Here is a 17,867-nt window from a genome sequence, read left to right on the forward strand (position 1 = left end):
CACCACGGATGTTCTCCCTGCCCTCGCAGCCCTGCCTGCCCCCAGCTTTTAATTCACGTTAAGAGTGGGGAGAGGCGAAAGGTGGATTTGTTGTAAGTCATGATGCGAAACAAGGTCTCGGTGAGCCTGGCTTCCCCTCCAAAAAGCTGGACTCACCACATAGCACTGGTCAAGGAGGGATGTGGGTTAGCAGCTTGCTTCCTGTAGCCCGAGATGCCACCAGAGCATCCTCTCCTGTGACACCCCCACTGCAGTGGGGCACTCCAGGCAGGACCTCGAAGGTCCCCAGCCCCACGTACAGGGGCTCCCCCGAGGTTGGCACCTCCGTGGCCGGGCGCAGATGCTGATGCTGATGGTCTCCTCTCTTTGCCTCTTGCAGCCTGCAACTGCAACCTCCACGCCCGGCGGTGCCGCTTCAACATGGAGCTCTACAAGCTGTCGGGACGCAAAAGCGGCGGCGTCTGCCTCAACTGCCGGCACAACACTGCCGGGCGGCACTGCCACTACTGCAAGGAGGGCTTCTACCGGGACCTCAGCAAGCCCATCTCCCACCGCAAGGCCTGCAAAGGTACTGGGTTGGGGGTGGGATGGCCGGGACCGTGCAGCTCCTTCTCCTTGACCCCTTCCTTCCTTCCACAGCTCTTGCTCTTGCCAAACTGTTCCTGCTCCTCCCTCTCCCAAACCAAGCCCTTGAAATGACTTTTCTTGCTCCCATGTTCCCTGCCATCACCTCTCCCTGGTCTCCCGAGCCTCCTGGTAAAGACAAGGCCAAGGAAATCATAGAATGGTTTATGTTGGAAGGGACCTTGAAGATCATCAAGTTCCACCCCCTGCCCTGGGCAGGGACACCTCCCACCAGCCCAGGTTGCTCCAAGCCCCGTCCAACCTGGCCTTGAACACCTCCAGGGATGGGGCAGCCACAGCTTCTCGGGGCAACCTGCCCCAGGGGATCACCACCCGCACAGGGAAACATTTCTTCCTGATGTCTGATCTAAATCTCTCCTCTTCCAGTTTGAAGCCATTCCCCGTCGTCCTATCACTCCATGCCCTTGGAAAAAGTCCCTCCCCAGCTCTCCTGTAGGCCCCTTCTTTAGGTACTGGAAGGCTGCAGTAAGGTCTCCCCTTTTTGGCCTTCTCTTCTCCAGGCTGAACCCCCCCAACTCTCCCAGCCTGTCCTCCCAGCAGAGGGGCTCCAGCCCTCCCAGCATCTCTGTGCCCTCCTCTGTCCCCGCTCCAACAGCTCCGTGTCCTTCTGCTGTTGGGACCCCCCGAGCTGGAGGCAGCACTGCAGGGGGGTCTCCCCAGAGCAGAGCGCAGCAGAGGGGCACAATCCCCCCTCGCCCTGCTGGCCACGCTGCTGGGGATGCAGCCCAGGATGCCGGTGGCCTTCTGGGCTGCCAGCGCACATTGTCAACTCATGTTGAGCTTCTCATCCACCAACACCCCCAAGTCCTTCTCCTCAGGGCTGCTCTCCAGCCATTCTCTGCCCAGCCTGGATGTGTGCTCGGGATTGGAAGTCCTCACTGCTAAGGATGACTTTAAATTATTTCAGGTTTTATCACTTATACATCGTGCTTCATCTGCTCCAATAACCACAGCTAACTTGGTCATCATATATGTAAGGGCAGAGTTACACAAAATCCCAAATATGGGGTTAGATATAGTGTCTGTAAATCAGCCTCCTCCAAACACCCACCTCCTGCTCCCACCTTCACCCGCAGCACTGGGGGGGGGGCACAGGCAGCGCTTAACCCACGCACAAAACATTCCAGTCCTTGGGAAGAGGCGAGAACAGTAAAATGGGAAACAATTTTATTTTGAGCTCAGCAAACGGAGGTTTTTTTGAGGTTCCCCCTTCTCCTGCAGTGGTGGTGAAGGCGAGCGGGGCTTCAGCTGGGGCGGGAGCAGCAACAAGAGCAAATCCTGCAAATTAACTTTTTTAACTCTCAGCTGTCTGCTGGACGAGATATAAATCCTGAACCTGAGACACAGCTAAAGGAACCAAGCAAACATTCAATAGCCAGATTAGAAGGTGCTGGAGTTTCCCACAGAAACCTTCAGCTCTTTTCTCTCTAAAGACTCATTTCAACAAGAAACGGAAAGCTTTTTGGCCTGAGCTGGGTATTTTTGGCTGGAAAGCTTTGGGTCTTGAGCGTTTTCAATTTTTTAATGAAAACGCTTCTTCATATGTATATATATATATATAATTTTTTTTTCCACTGCAAACAGACATTCTTTGCCAAAGCAGAAAAAGAAATTGCTGCTTTAGGCGGCCCTACTCCCCTTTTTTTCACCTTGTAAAAACCATTTCAACCAGACATTTTCAACCCACCCTGCGCTGAGGCTGCTAACAAGCTGCAGCTTCAGCCCGAGCGCGGGCTGGTGGGATGTCAACCCAGCCCGTGGCTCCGGGGGAGGGAAGGAGGGGCTGTTTTGGGGTCCGAGGAGCACAGGAGAGGGGCTGAGCCCCTTCCACACCAACCCCGACGCCCAGCATCCCGGCCGGACCCCCACTCCGGCAGCGAGCTGCCTGCCGTGCCGTGCCTTGCCCCCTGGTCCCGAGCGGATCTGTGTCATAATAAAGTTCATATTTCTGCTTTCACGGCCGGGTCGCAGCCGAAGTAACAGTGCGTGAGGTTGAGGCAAACAAAGGGAAATTGGGAAGGAGTGGGCTCTTCTCGAGCGGGGCCGGGCAGCGATGCAGGAGGGCATCCCTCACCCCCGGGCAGTGGCGTGATCGCAGGGGTGTTTGCTGGTGTCCAGAGCCTGATTCTCGTTTCCCTTCCTGCTCCCCTGAATGAGTTTTGGGGTGCCGGGGCAGTGGGGGGAATTCCCACCCCTCTCCAAGCACAATTAACTCCTTCCCAGGGCTCTGGTTTATCCCAGCTGCCCCCCACCCCCACCCCGCCCAGCATGGGCGCTCCCGGGGATGCGGTGGGATTTGGGGGAGAGGAGTGCTCTTTCCCAGCCACGGGGTCGCTCTGCATCCACAGGGATCCCAGTCCTCGGGGATCAGCACAGGGAGCAGGGAGGGGATGCTCAGCTGAGGGGTAGGACGGATCCAATCCCCTCTCCATCCCCAGCTTTTCCATCCCGGGAAAATGCAGTCCCTGCCTCTGCATTGGCAGTGATGTCCACGCTTAACCCTCTCTGCCTCATTGACCCCGGCGTCTCCTTCGCTCCTGCTTTTCCCAGCTCTCCTCCTCCCCCCCTCCTGCCCATTTATCCTTGCTGTCCTTCGCTCTTGCTAACCTCTGCGTGGCTGATAGCACGGTGATCTTTCTTACCCAAAAAAGCACAGCTTTTTTTTCCCACGGTGGGGAACCTCAGAGCCATGCTGTGCCTCAGTTTCCCCAAGCGATCACCCGGGAAGACGGGCGCTGGCCTTCGCGAGGCACTCCGCAATGTTTTAAGGCTGCATTTCCCAGTCGCTGGGTCATTCTCTCTATTAAACGCTCTTTGCAATTGTCCTTTTCTCATCCCCCTGCCTTCCCGAACCGCTCCTGCTCTTGAAATTTGAGATCACCAAATTTAAATACTGCTCTAACCCCCCACGGTTTATAACAAAAATGCGGCTATTGGAGCTAACAGATACAAAGGTATGTAATAAATATGCTGATGCATGAACAGCTCCCCGACTCGCAGGCTATTAGCACAATTTCACAGTAGTTGGAATGGTTTATTGTTGGCGTAATCCATCGTCCTATACAAAGCGGGTGAAATGAAGTTTCCTACAGCAAAGGCATTCCTTTGAAAACTCGTTTTCCTGAGCTCTGTTTATGACACAGGGGATTTTATGTTCCCTCTATTTTTCTTCCCAACTCAAGGACTGTTCTGAAATAATTGTTGAAAACGGGCATTTTTAAAAAAAAAACCAAACCCCGCCATCTAACAACTTCACCCATTTCTCCATTAATAACAATATTAATTTATCATCTCACCGAGCCATCTGCCGATGGGCAAAGCTCTCCCAAAGTCTCATCTTGACCGAATGTGTTTAGAATTAAGGAATTAACCATCCTGTAGCATCTGCCATCCCCCTCACAACTGCCTGACGTCCCATCTCACCCAGCAGATTGTGTTTTCTCTCTAAGACTTGATTCTTTCAACCATCGCATTGCTCCGTTCGTGTCCTACACCTAACATGTTTAAACAAATGCGTATAACAGAGCACCGGTGCCTCGTGAGCCGATGGAGAGCTGCCGAGGAAGCCCACAGCACACTTAACCACCCTGGCAAGCGTGCGTGAGCTCCGGCGAACTCACAGCAAATGTTCCATGAAAGAGCCGCGGAAGAGATCTTTTTTTTGTATTAATTCAACTTCATTAATTCAGCTTAACAGACACATCCAGCTCAACTGCCTTTCCTCTCACTTGTGTTTCTCATCTCTCACTCCATCCTGTGTACTGGGGTTGTGTGCCTTCATTCATAACGCATCTAACGTCAGAAAATTATAGAGGCGTGAGTTGCATTATTTTAGATGGTTGATTTTGGTATTTATGCAAAAATGTTTGTGCAATGACCACTTTTTTTTTTTTTTTTTAACTTGGAGAAAAAGAAAATGCCGCAAACTTTTGCGCGTGTTTCAGGGCACGGTGTGAGGCTCAGGCAGCAAAATGTGAGCAGAAAGCGGAGCTGGGCAGTGCCCTCCTGCCCAAGGCAGAGGGCTGGTTGGGTTTCAAATAGCCAAACCTATAATAATTTTTAATGAAAAGATTTTTTTGATGACCTGAAGTTGTCTTAGCAGCACAGGTGAAGGAATAGAAGTTAGGCATTAAGGATGACTTTTACCCTGCTGGTTACAAGTGATGCAGCCGCACCACGTTCTTTGCTTGTGCCTTTGCTTCCAGCCGGTTTCCTGCAAAAACGGTAAAAGCAAAAAAAAAAGTTGTGGGTGATGAGCGATGGCTTGTCGCAGAGCCGTGCAACAGGCGGAGCGCGGTGTGAGGGCTGCAGAGGAATTGGTGGCAGATGGAGCGGGGCTGTCGCGTGAAGTGGCGATGCTGGGCGAGCGCCGGAGCCTGCCCGGCCGGGGCTGCAGGAGGGCTGTGACGGCTGCGGGTGGGTGGGTGGCCAGGCAAGCCCAGCGACACCAGTGACTCAAGCAAAGGCTCGGGCTCCCCCGGCCTTTTGAGGTCAGAACGCACGACCCAACTCTGTGTGGCCCCCCGCGAGGGGGATTCCGGGGCTGGAGGTGGTGCGGGTCCTCCGCGGTGGGGGGATGGATGGGCTCATCCCGGTAGGATGCTCTTTGCTCTGGCAGAGATATCAACCCCCTCGTACTGTGCGCACCCGTCAGGTGTGTGGGCTGTCCCGAGAAACAACACAACCCCAGATATAAGAAATTTCACGCGCTCATCTTTTAAAACTCAGAACAAAGGTGAATTGTTCCTCTTTTCTCACTGTTTTTTGTGAGAGCACGAAGAGCTCCCAAAACGCTGCAGCCCTGCTTCCCGTTCCTTCTGCTTTCCCTCTGCTCCAAATGGTGTTGCAAGTGAAATTCCACATCTGGGTCCTGCAAACCTCCGTCCGTTCCGCTCCGTCGTGGGCCGCTGTAAATCAGGGCCCTGGCGTTAGCTCTTTTGATTAAATTCACTCCTGATATTTGCCAGATTATTGGCACTAATGTAATTCTATTGGAACAGAGACTCTGCAGGATTTTATAGCCTGGCCGTAAAACAGCTCTGCACTTCGGGGAAAGGATTTACACACTTTTTGATGAAAAGATGACAAATGATACGTGTTATGAATGCACTTGTGCTGGGGCTGCCAGTGCAAACCCCTTGCAGAGGGGCAGGATTCGGCACCTGGAGAGGTCACATTCATTAGGACTCAATGTTTTGGTAAAAAATCGGACCGCCTGCCTCCCCCGCACCCGTGCCGAGCCTGGCAGACTTTTCCATCTGTGTTGGAGGATTATTTAACAGGTTGTGAAAAATAAATAAATAAATAAATAAATAAAAGCATTCCCAGCCTCCCTGCCCTGCACAGGCTCCACTTTGACATTCGTGTTTTGGAGACAGTTTGGGTTCAAGCAAAGAGTGAGTGAGAACCATCCCCATGGGCTCAGCCTCCGGTCCTTCATTTCACGGGTGCAGATGTAGGTTTTCTTGCCACCCAGCTGCAGGAATTTAGCGGGGGAGGAAACTAACGCAGCTGAACCCCTTCAGCTCCTTGTGCTGCCCGGGGAGGAGAGCAGAGCCCCTGGTGACTGGTGACGGGGACAGTGGGACGAGTCCCCCGTCTCTCTCCACTGACTATAGAGGGAGCTGCGTGACCAGTTTGGAGCAGAGAGCTCATTTCCACAAGGCTGAAGCCAGGGGAGATGTAACCTCTTCTTGCTGCCTGGACCCCCACTGAGAAGTTGGGGTGCAGGAGGCAGCCGAGGTAAAACCCATGTTAGATGGCAGAGGCTGAAGATAGGCTCGCTGCCACCACTGTACTGGTGTCCCACTGCTGGTGTCCCGTGAGCCATGTCCCAATGTAGGACAGGAAGATCAGCCTGTCCGTGGTGCAACTCTGCAGGTTTCATCTGTGGCCAGCATCTCTCCAGCCTTAGAGGTGTCCCCTGCCACCACAGTCCCCAATCCATGGCTAGGTGGGGGGTAGGCAAGCTCCCAGATAACACATCCCAAAGACATTGGGATGGCCTGGCTGAAACCCCTAAAGCGGGGCTCCCTGGGGCAGCAAGGCCACCAGTGATGGCTCCTGGCAGGGCTTCTGTCCTCAGCCTTTCCTCATCCGCCATGAGTACCAACTCCCACAGGCTCCCGCCCATCACTGCAGGGACCTGGTCATTGCTGGGCATCAGCGCAGGAGATCTACCCGTCGTGTCTACCTCAGGAGGAGGTAAAGTGCATCCTAAGAGAGGTGTTCCTCTCCCCAGAGCAACCTCATTTTGATGCCCATCTTTCGTCCAGGTCATTTGTGGGTTCACAAGGCAAAGTCCAAGGTAATACTTGTTATCAGTTCCCCCCAGGGAGTTGTCCTTAATTATCAAACTTCCTTCCCTTTCTTTTCTCCTTTTCTTCCTCTTTGAAGACCAGCTGGAGCTACCATTTGGATGAGAGATGAGCCAGCTCATAGCGCTGGCAGGGCTTGGATCGAGTCCTTGTATCAAGGTTTGGTCACCTCTGAGAAATCACATCACTGGAAAAAGTCCAGACTTTCAAGGCATTGATCTGCCAAACGCAGACTTTCTTTTCTCCACAGGGCATGCTCTTCCACTCCTGTGAGAACAATTTTCTAGCCATATTTCTATACTGTGGTCGTTAGTGGCTATGCTTCAGTCACCCCCATCCCCAAGGCCCCATAATTCTTTATATCGATATTATTCCAAGTGCTGAGCACTGATTTATGGATTCCACATCTAAAACTTGTCATCAGCAACCTCCAGGCACACACAAACCAGTTGGAGAAAGTTTATAGAAATGCAGCTTTAAGCTGTCCTGCACATGCGGGTCACTGCGTGGAAGTGTTCTGGGACAGCGCAGGAGGCTTGAGTGCCACTGCCACCAAGTGCCACCACTTCCATGGCACCTCCAGGACCCAGGGCAGAGCTGCACCATTCACCCGCTTGGGCTGGAAGAGTCCAAAAGCAAAGAAGAGACTTGATTATTACAGAAACTCTTAAACTGTTTTGAGTTTGTAGTGTGAAAACACGGAAAAGGAGTGTTTTTTATTTTTTTTTAATGAAGACTTGAGCTCAACGCAAGACGTCTACCTGGCCATGCCAGCTTATAAACATCCACGATTTTAATGACATATGAGCAGCTACATCAAATTAAGCAGCTGCTTCTGTGCGAGCAGGAGCGGGAAGAGTTTGCTGCGTCGCAGCAGTGGAATATTCCTGTGGAAAACCCAGCGACTGAGACACTTTCTAATTGTTTCAAGCCAGATGGGGCTCCGTGTGCCAGCTTTCATCCTGCTCTCCTTTCCATGCCTGCCTTCCGCTTCCAAGGACTTTCTAATTGAGTCTGACCTATGTGAGCCATCGGTGAGGAACAACCCAAATATCAGAGTCATGCACAGCCCTTTCCCCCAGCCCAGGGCAGCTCCACCACCTCCAGGCAGCGCATGGGGATGATGCCACGCACTGGGGCACACATTTAGGGACCACAGATATCACGCTCCAGTTTCATGTTTGTAGCAACTGGTGATCTGAACTAGTCATACTTTTTACTTCTCCGTGTATCTGCCTTTGGAGGTGCTCCAGTATTGGGGCTGATTCTCCATTTTGGTGCAAATTAACAGGGATGAGGGTAAAATCCTGCTGTCTGCTGTTCCCAGAAACTCATCGCTGACTTTTTCCTCTCTCTGGCTCACGATCAGGGCCACCTCCCACAATACAGCAGCATTCAAACAGATACTTGCTTCCAGTGGAATATATTTTAGGCAGTCTGGGATCGAAACCTGGATGCTCGGAGAGAGCACAGAGGACTGGTAGGAGACACCCCCGGGGGCTGGCAGAGCACCAAGGGGCATTGCCATGGGCAAGGAGACTCCACCATGCATGGCCCAGATGAAGTGCACATGCTGGGGGTCTCTGGTCTGCCACAGTCTCCAGAAGTTGGCTTAGAAGGTCATTAACCAAAAAAAAAAAAAGCAAAGAAATTAAATTATAAAAAAAGAAGAGAGGGAAAAAAGAAGACAAAGAGAGAAGTTTGTCTTTGCCTGCTGATAAGATCAGAGGAAAATCACCTTCATGCCAAAAATTTCCTTAAGCTGCAGCTGTCTTCAAGCTCCGGGGAAGTCAATAATTTCACATATTGCTCCCACCCAGGCGCTTTTTGCTGCGTGATTTGACTCCCCTGCAAGCCCAGACGCTGAGGGCCGCTGGGCTGGGCAGATGCTGAGCACCCCTGCCCCACGGGGGTGCCGAGGGAGGGGGACTGCTTCCGAGCCCGGGCTCCTCCAAAAAGCCACCTCGGCACTCCCAAAGCCCTTTTCGGCAAAGCTCCCCTCTCTTCTAGGAGCATCTTTTGGACTTTGCCGAATCAGTAGAGACTAAATCATGTTTAAAGGCAAATTTGAAACAGACCCGGTTTAGGGAAGGGGAGGTATGGAAAGGGATTTTGATGTATCTTCAAACGGGCTGGGAAGACATCTGGACAGGACAACAAGGCAGCACCTCGCTGGGCAGGGGCCTGACCTGCAGGACAAACCCCGGACCGTGGCTCTGACGCATCCTCCCGGTGTCCCCAGCCGAGCCGAGAGCACCCGTCCCCACGGCAGATGCGCCCGGAGCCCCGGTGATGCTCCATGTGCTCCACTTCCATGGATGCTCTCCCACAAAAGCACCCACCAGTTGCTTCTTCCACCCAAATGGGTGGACCAGGACCCAAAGCACTGCCTCCCGGGAGAAGGACACTAAGTGAACTGGTTTGGAGACACATCTCCGCTGCAACGGGAGTCCTTCATCAATTTTAGCACGGGAGGGAGGAGCAGCCCCGTGAATGGATGAGCTGAAAAAGCAGGCAAAGAGCCTCCAGAAAGGGTAAAAGACACGGCAGAAACTGCCAGCACTGCGTGGGGCTCACAGAGTTTGGGGCAAAACGCTTTGCTGGCTCCAGGGAACCATGACATGCACTGGAGGATCCTCCAAAGATCCAAAGATCCTCCAAAGATCCTCCAAAGATGCTCCAAAGGACCTTGAGCTCTCCATCGCAGCCTAGAAGCCTTTCCCCCAGCACCTTCAGAAGGGAGATATAGCTCACGGCTGAGTCCCAAATCTGGATGATCTAGCTCATTAGGAAAATTTAGACAGTGTTGATTCCCTGACAGCAACTCTGCATATCTGAAAAAATCACATCCTTGCAATGATGGTGCCTAAGAGGAGTTTTATTGGCTAAACTTGGGGCCGACCACCTTCAAAACTGTGGTTCGAGTTTAGTTTTTCGGCAGAAATACATCCATAAGCAGTCCTGAAGGGCAGGCTTGGACTGTGGTTTTTCAGAAGTGGCAGGGTGTGACACAATAGAAGGGAATTTGCACCCTATTAAAAAAAAAAAAAACAAAACCAAAAAGGACTAAAACCCAGTTCTCCATCACAAGTCTCAGACCAAGGACAGAAGTTGCTAAGTTCATCTGCCTAGCCAGACCTTTGCATATCTCCAAGACAGAGGGAAGAAAAGGAATAACTTGCCTTCTCCATAAATATTTTCAAACTGTTGAGATAATTTCCTGCTTCAGATCAGTTCTCGAGAGTGAAAAATCCTCCGGGCTCTCAGGTCCCGAACATTAAAACAAAGTTCAGTCCCACTCACCCGCACGCCCTGGTCTGATTTTAAGCATACTAAAACGAAAAGGCTTTTTTTTTTTTTTTCCTCATAGAAAAAGATATATTTTCCAGTTAAACATACACTTCTCAGAGGATCTCAAGTCAGAGGCCTGGATTTGTGCTCCAAGAGCTCTTGTTGCCATTTTTTCGCGGGCACTGGGGGCGCGAGGGGGGCTCTTCCCACTGTGGATGCTTTAGTGTCTGATATGGGCTGCGCACACCAAAGGGGTCCCCCTCTGCTTTTTCTAGAGGTTCTCTCTCGCCTACCCAGCTGCCTCGTTTTGTGGAGCTTGTGGCAACCTCATTATCTCTGAGACTTTTGCTACGCTGCCAGATTTGACTGAAATATTATTAGTGGGAGAATACGCTTGTAGGAACCTCATTTCCTCAGGAGCCAGGCTAAAAACGCATCAGGAAGAGAAAATGTTTGCCTTTTTTTTTTTCCCTGCCTCAATAAAAGTATTTTCCCGCCCACTCTCATGCAATGTCTCCCGTGAGGGCAGGTTGAGCCTTATTTTTCTTTAGGGATGTGCCCGGGGACCGTGTCCCACTCAGCTGCTCTCTGCCTGGCCAGAGCAGCCCCCGGGGGGGGATGTCTTTGACTCCACATTTTTTTGCTGGAAAAATAAAAGGGGTGACATCCTGCTCAAGGAAACCCAGGTCCTGCTGGCAAAGCGGGGAGAAGGAGGCACCAATGCTTCATCCCTGGGTGTCTCCGCATCCCCACCGCTCTCCCTGCCGGCTTCTCCGGCTCCGCTGCAGTCACCCAAAAGGTGGAGCCCTGAGATGATGGGGGAATTTTGAACAATTTTTTAACGAGAGGATTTTCAAGCGTTTTGGAAAGTGCTGCCATAATTGTCTTATTGTCTGTATCACTAATGCCTGCCCATAGTGCGCCTGCCCAAAAAGTGGATTTATTACCGTGGTTCAAAGGCCCCTCCGGATTAGCGGCGACTCTTGCTCAGTGGAGGCATTGTGGGCCCTGTCTGTTACTTGTTACGGCGAAGACAAAGACAAGGTCTAATCTGTGAAATTTGGCCCAAACCACGGGGCGCCGAAGCCCTTGGCTTCCCCGAGTGCCAGTTCAGGAGGAAGAAATGGGAGAGCCCTGAGAAGCGGCGCAGGAGGAGGGACACTGTGAAATGCCAAGAGATTATTTGGCTTTGCCTGATAAAAGGGGGAATTCATTTTCTGCTGGCAAGAAACCTTTAAATCTCCAAGAGAATGTGCTGAGGGACATTGTGCATGAACATGATCCTTTGGAGAACTAAATCCAGTTCACAATATCGCAGACAAGCTGACGATCTCATTGCAAAGCAGTTAACAGTTAATATTTAAAGCCATTATTAGTATTCAGAGTTAACACGGAGACGTTTCAATCTCTGCTTCTGGTTAGCGAACTAGCTGAGGCCAGTCTGGGTGGGTACGCACTAAATACCACAGTTTCTCTTCCCCGTGACAGAAATCTGTGGGATTTGCAGGACGTGCCTCCAGTGGTGGAGATGCTCTGCCATTAAATGTGGTCTCACCCATCACCGTAGGATCCTGTCCCCAGAGCCAGCACAAACCTCTCCGCACCGCTCAGGTGCACAGAGAGCAGATCATAACCCTCCTCACCCACGGACAAATAACCAGGGTAGGTCTCCAAAGGAAGAAGCACCAGCTTGTTTTTGAATTGTTTCTCCAAAGACAAGAACCAAAGCAAACTTGCTAAAAAAAACCTGCCCAGGTCAGGTCTTTGGGACATCTCCAAGGCTGGGGTCAACTTTGAGGTGGATTACAGCTACGGGGGGACAACTGGACCGACCCCAGGGGTTTCCCTCACCGTGCGTTCCCCAGCCAGATGTGGTCGCTGCAACCAGGATTTAAAGTACCCGAGTTACCAAAGACAGGGGGTCAGGAAAAGAATAACTACAACTACAGCAAAGTTTGCCTAAGTAGTAATATCTGAACCATACCTCTAAATACTAAAACATAAGACTAAGTGAAAGATGTTCACTGCATCAGGACGATGCGGGCTGCGCTGTTGAAGCAACGGGCAAATTTAAATTGAGTTGTTTTGACATTTTGCTGTTTAAAATATTGTAGGAATCAAAGCGTCCACACACCAAGCTTCATTTTGGTGCATTTTTTTTTCCAGTAGAAAGCTGCCGTAGCTACATTTTTTACTCTTGTTGGAGTCTTTGGAGGAAAGAAGGAAAGCAACCAAGGGGAGGCAATTTTGGCCATGATTCTGGAAAAGCATTTAAAAGCACAGTTAAATATAAATGTGTACCTAAGGCACATTGGCTCTGCGGGACTTAAATTCATACTTAAAACCAAGCGTGATTTCCTGAAGAAGGTTCTTTCTCCATACAGAAACCTTCATCAATGACTATTGCAAATTAAGGTGTTTTTTTACAGCATAGTGCATTGCTGTTTTACTGCTTAGTGCACGGCGTAAGGTAATGCGGTCACGCTTTGAGCTTTTAAATCTGGAAGCCCCGCGACCTGTGTTATCACTTCAGGTACAGCGGGACACCCCGTGAAATGAAGCCTTTTTCTGTTGTTCAGTCAAACGGCCTTTTCATCATTCTGAAAACCTCCCAAGGAAACATCTTCCCCGAAAGCAGGAAGATGCTAATTCTCCAAAAATGCAGGTCCTTTCAGGTACCTTCTCAAAAACCGTCACACTTGAAGAGAACTAAGCCCTGAAGATTTATCCCTCTGTTTACCTTTCAACACACGTCGGGGGGGAGGGGGCGGCGGGGGGGGTTAGCAGCTGGGAATGCCTCCCACCAAAATTCAGGGGTGGAAAAATATTTGCATTTTTGTCATGCTGTTTGTCAACCTTCGGCGGGCCGGAGACATCCCAGCAAATTCAACCACTTTTCCTGAGCATTTTGCATCCTTTCATGCACCGTCCTAAGATTTGCTTTCCGGTATTTTTTTTTAGTCCCAAACCAGCCAAATCTCAGCTGAGACATAGAAATGCACCGTTCCCTGCGCTCGGGAGGACGATGGTCTGCCTCAGCAGATTCGTGCATATAATAGTGGCTTATCTTGGAAGCTTGAGACACAGATATAAAACTCTATGACAGACAGTTTTGCAATAGCATGCTCCCAGGGGAAATCTCTTCCTAACTGCAGGCAGTTAGTAGCTGGCTTGGAGTGCTTATATCCGTATATATATTAATCCCAGCTAATGTAACTACAGATGTTCTCATTCATAGGCCTATCTAATCCTGTTGGGCCTTTGCCATGGCGTCTCGTAGCATGAGTTCTACGAGTTAATTACGTGCGGTGCAAAGAAGCATTTCCTTTTATCGTTGAAAAAGGTTGCCTTTTAAACGCCTTGAATGTCCCTTTGTTCCTGTATTTTAAGGACCAGTGAAGAGGAGCACCTGTCTGACCTTCTCGGTGCTGCGCGTTACTTGGCATCCCTCCATCGTCTCTTGGCAAGGCGCTGCTAATCTTTTCCGTCGCCCTCAGATGGGTGCCTCTCCATGCCTTTCACTCCGGTTTCCCAGCTGAGGACGTACTATTGATTTCTATGGTGTCATGATATTATATTCAGTGATACTCTCTACCCCTTTCATCATACAACCTACTATCTTGTTGCTCTTCTGAGCTCCGTTGCAATCAGCCAGATGTTTCATTGACTCCTAGATCTTTTCCTGGAGTGGTTGCAGTTAATTGGGACCCTTCAGCATGTATGAGCCATCCTGTTCCTTCCTTCCAATTAGGCATCCTTCTGCGTGCCGGTTTTTGTCTGCTACCCCCTCACCCGGTTGGCCAGTTTGGGTCGGTCTTGCGGAAGACCGACGTGGTCTCCTCATGTCTGGACTAGCCAAGCTGAAGGTGGTCACCCAGAAATGCCGTGAACTCTGTGCTTTCCAGGTCATGGTTATTATGTAAGAAAACTCAGCTTTGGGAGGCAGAGGCACCCCCATTGCTACCCTCATTCCCCATTAAAACCTCACCATGTATTCTACTCCTTGTGTTTTCCTCCACAGCCAGCTTTTTCAGCAGGCAATAACTTCATTTTTTCCCTAGTAATTCCTGGTCATCTCTGCCACAGACACTCATCAAAAATTTTTCTTAAAGGCTTTCTGAAAGAACTAAATCATCCCTGTTATTTCCCTTCCCCCCGGTGCTGTGTGAACTAACACCCTAAAGACACACGGGGAGGTTTCTGCCCCAACATCACTCCTGTTTGCTCCTCTGGCGTCTCTCTCACTGCACCATTGCATCCTCCTCCATGGGACGATCCTTTTAAGCAATGCATGAGGATAGAGGATAAATCAGCTGTTCTCCCCTTTATTATCCCTAATGATGTCCCCAGCACTCTCCTTCCCTGATCAGAGAGGTTTTCTCAGCTCTGGTGCCTCACGGTCTCTGCTCTGCTCAGTGCGGGGGACTGCGGATCTTCTCCATCTCAGTAGGTGATGGACAAACATTTGCACCCAGGGAAGTCCGGGCATTAAAACATGTTTTGTCAATCAGAAGGTTCCTGTCAGAAAGGCAGTGAGGATGCCAAAGGGCTGTTTGCACCAATCGCACCCCCACCGCGACTCTAGGGCGGTCTTTCCTCAATTTGGGGCTACAACCCAACAGAATTTGAACAGTACTGGAAAAACCAGCATTAACCACCAGCAGCCCAGCTATTCCATGGCTGGGGAAGGCGAAGAGCCTGTAATCGCTGGCTGCAAGTGTTTGCGCTGGCCAGGGAACTGCAAATTGCCTTTAATTGCTCCTAATTGCTGGCACTGGTTCAGTTCCTGCGGGACAGGGACAGCAAATGTACATCTGCAGACACCACTTCGAGCCCCTCCTGCCTCCCCGCGCCAGGAGGGTTGAGTTGCTGCTGATTCGGAGAGTTTTCTGGAAGATAGAAAAGTCAAAGTGGGGTCAGGAGTTGAAGGAGCCGGAGTGGTGCTGCCCCAGGCGGTCGTCCCGGGCTCGCAGGGAGCTGTGCCGCTACGAAGAGTTGGGGACCAGTGGCAGTGACCACATCCCTACGCCCCGAGAGGATTTACCCCACGGTGTGTGGGAGGGAGCGATCAACCTGAGGGTTTCTCCTGGTGAGGTCCTGGACCCAGGGCTGGCGATTCCCAGCTCTTCCGCCACTCGTCTACTCTGTAACCTTGGGCACATCACGCGTGCCCCTGGGGACACGGCTAACACCCGTGCCGTGCAGCCCCCCCGGGAGCCCAGCCTGGGGAGAAGGTGGACAACCTCAGACAGATACGGCTGTAAAAATAACCCCGGCAGCTTTGAACAAGCTGTGCCGAGGCATTACCTCACGAGGCAAGGAAGCAGCAGCAGCATCGCTATTTATTTATGTGGTGTCCAAAAGAGCGCTCTGTGCTCTGCAGCCCGTCCTCCAAGAGCCTGATTCTGTAAATCTTACTCATCGTGAAGGCTTTTTTTCCTTTTTCCCTCTTTTTTTTTTTTTTTTTCCCCCTCTCTCGTCCAAGCGGTCCCACTGAAATCAGTGCAATCCGTTCACATGGGGGAGGATTACTCACAGGATGGGGGTTTGCAGGCGATGCCTGAAACCAGCACTCGCGGCCCCAGAGGGGACGCCTGAAACATGAGGCATGTTCCTCCCCATCCTCCTGCCCTTTGCCTCTTCTTGTGTAACCCTTCCCTGATTTGCTTATTTTCGTATTAACTCCTGCCTCTCTGCTCTTCTTTAACTCTCTCCCTTCTTCAGGTTAATGCATTTTTCTTTCTTTCCTCTCCCCCAGCAATACTGAAGCCATCCCCTGGGGCTGCAGGGTGCAGGTTTTCTCACCTAAACGTCTCTCTGCACTCCGCGCTCATCGCCAGCCCCACTGGTCTCATGTTCAAACTTTTGCAATCAAAACTGGGTTTGAGAGAAAAGGCAGTTTTCCGCTACAGGCAGGTTTGCAAGCGGCTGGTTCCCACGGGCAGCTCCAGGCAGGGGGGAAAGCAGGACTTTTCATCAAAATACCCAAATCAGAAGTGTTAGGGAAGGAGGAGAAAAGACCAAAAACTTTGTCGTTGTTTTTTTTTTTGGTTTTTTTTTTTTTTTTCCCCTTCCATATGAAAAATTGTCAGGTTTTGGCAAGGCTCTGTCTCTTCCCATCCAGCACTGGTGGAGCTGGAGGATGACAGGGTTTGCTTGTGCAGGGACAAGGGGACATCCCAGTGCAAGGGAGCTCCAGGCACCATCCAAACCCCGCTGGGAGGAGGACCAGCCTGGGACCTGCTGCCCAGTAACCACAAAGTTCAAACTGGGGGTTGCTGGTGTAGGCAACAGGAGCAGGATGGTGCTGGGGTGGGTTGGAGGGAGGCTTCAGCCAAACACCAAAATTTGGACACCCAATGCAAATGAACGCGGGATGTGATCTGCCGTTCCCAAATGAGGTGGATTTAGGGTATCTCAGAGGAAGGGGGGTGCAAGACAAACCAAGAAGCATCGTGGGGTCCAGCACAAACCCTCATGGGAGTGATAGGCTCAATTTGGGGGATCTGGGGGTATTTGGAAGCCAAGCTCAGCCTCTGGAGCCTGTGGAGACACTTGTGCTGGTCCTGACCCGCAGACAGGTTTTGGGCATCGAGGCAGGTTTTCCCCCAGACCCTCTTTCTGGCAAGATGCTGCCCCGAGGGGCAGAAGAAGAGCAGGATCAGTGCTCCCCAGGGAGGGTTTTGGCTGGCTCCTTCCCGAGGATGCTGCACAAGAAAAGGAAAGCTTTCCTGCCTTTCCCTGCCACCGCTCAGCAGGGGCAGACCACAGTCTGGCACGGCGCTTGCAGCTCTTAGAAATCAGGGCTGTTAACAAATGTGTGAGTCCATAATCCTTTTGGAGCAGTGATGATAACAAGCCCCAATGCTTTTTTTTTTTTTTTTTTTTTTTTTTTTAACAAACAGCTGCGCCGGTAAGTCCCACTGTGGGAAATGAGATGGTGAATGATTTCAAGTGCAGTATTTTACGTCCCCTGCCAAACCCTTCACATCTGCCCAGCTCTGCCATCAAGCCTCCATCCATCTGGCCGGGAACAGCAGGTCCTCCAGCCTGCCTGCATCCCACAAGGGCATTTCCTTCCTGCGCCCGCAGTGCCAGCTGCCAGGGATGCTGCTCAGCGGGGAAGGGCTCGAGCGAAAGCACTGGAAGGAGGGTGTTGGGTGTTGTTTTTTTTCTCTAGTGCACGTGAAATGAATTCCCAACGTCTCTGAAAGCAATTGCTTCCTGCCCGAGATCTCGTGTGCTGAAAGGGTGATGAAATGCTCCTCGATGTTTTTTACCTCTTCCTTACAGCCCTGCCGCTGCTCCGGGGATCCCACGGAGGGCTGAAGCGGGCTGGAATGGGGGCAGCGGGTGCTGCGGCTCCCGGAGTCACTGCGGCGGTGCTGCCTTTCCTGCTCCCCTCCTCTTCGAGCCCTGCAAACTCTTCCTTGCCCGCAGCATCTGTGGGATGAGGTGGTTGCAGTGCCTACGGGCAGGTGTCCTCAAGCAGGGTCTCGCACACCCCGCGCTGCCTCCCAGCATCCGTAGAGCAAAGAGCACTTGTTGCGCTGGGGGAGATGTCCTGGCTGCAGGTCCATCTCCGCAGCGGGACCGGCTGTGGCTGCGCCATCC

At 51.5% G+C, this 17,867-nt stretch overlaps 1 protein-coding gene across 1 annotated transcript in view; it reads left to right on the forward strand.

Annotated features, from left to right (window-relative positions):
• The first annotated feature begins 385 nt into the window (after positions 1–385).
• Positions 386–17,867, forward strand: part of NTN1 (netrin 1) — a 55,140-nt gene continuing 37,658 nt past the window's right edge. The window contains exon 1 of the mRNA XM_009880008.1: positions 386–568. Within this exon, the coding sequence (XP_009878310.1) occupies positions 421–568 (148 nt within the window). The 5' untranslated portion in view covers positions 386–420. The remainder of the gene's footprint in view (positions 569–17,867) is intronic.

This window comes from Charadrius vociferus, unplaced genomic scaffold (genome assembly GCF_000708025.1).
Source record: "Charadrius vociferus isolate BGI_N301 unplaced genomic scaffold, ASM70802v2 scaffold532, whole genome shotgun sequence".
Lineage (NCBI taxonomy): Eukaryota > Metazoa > Chordata > Aves > Charadriiformes > Charadriidae > Charadrius > Charadrius vociferus.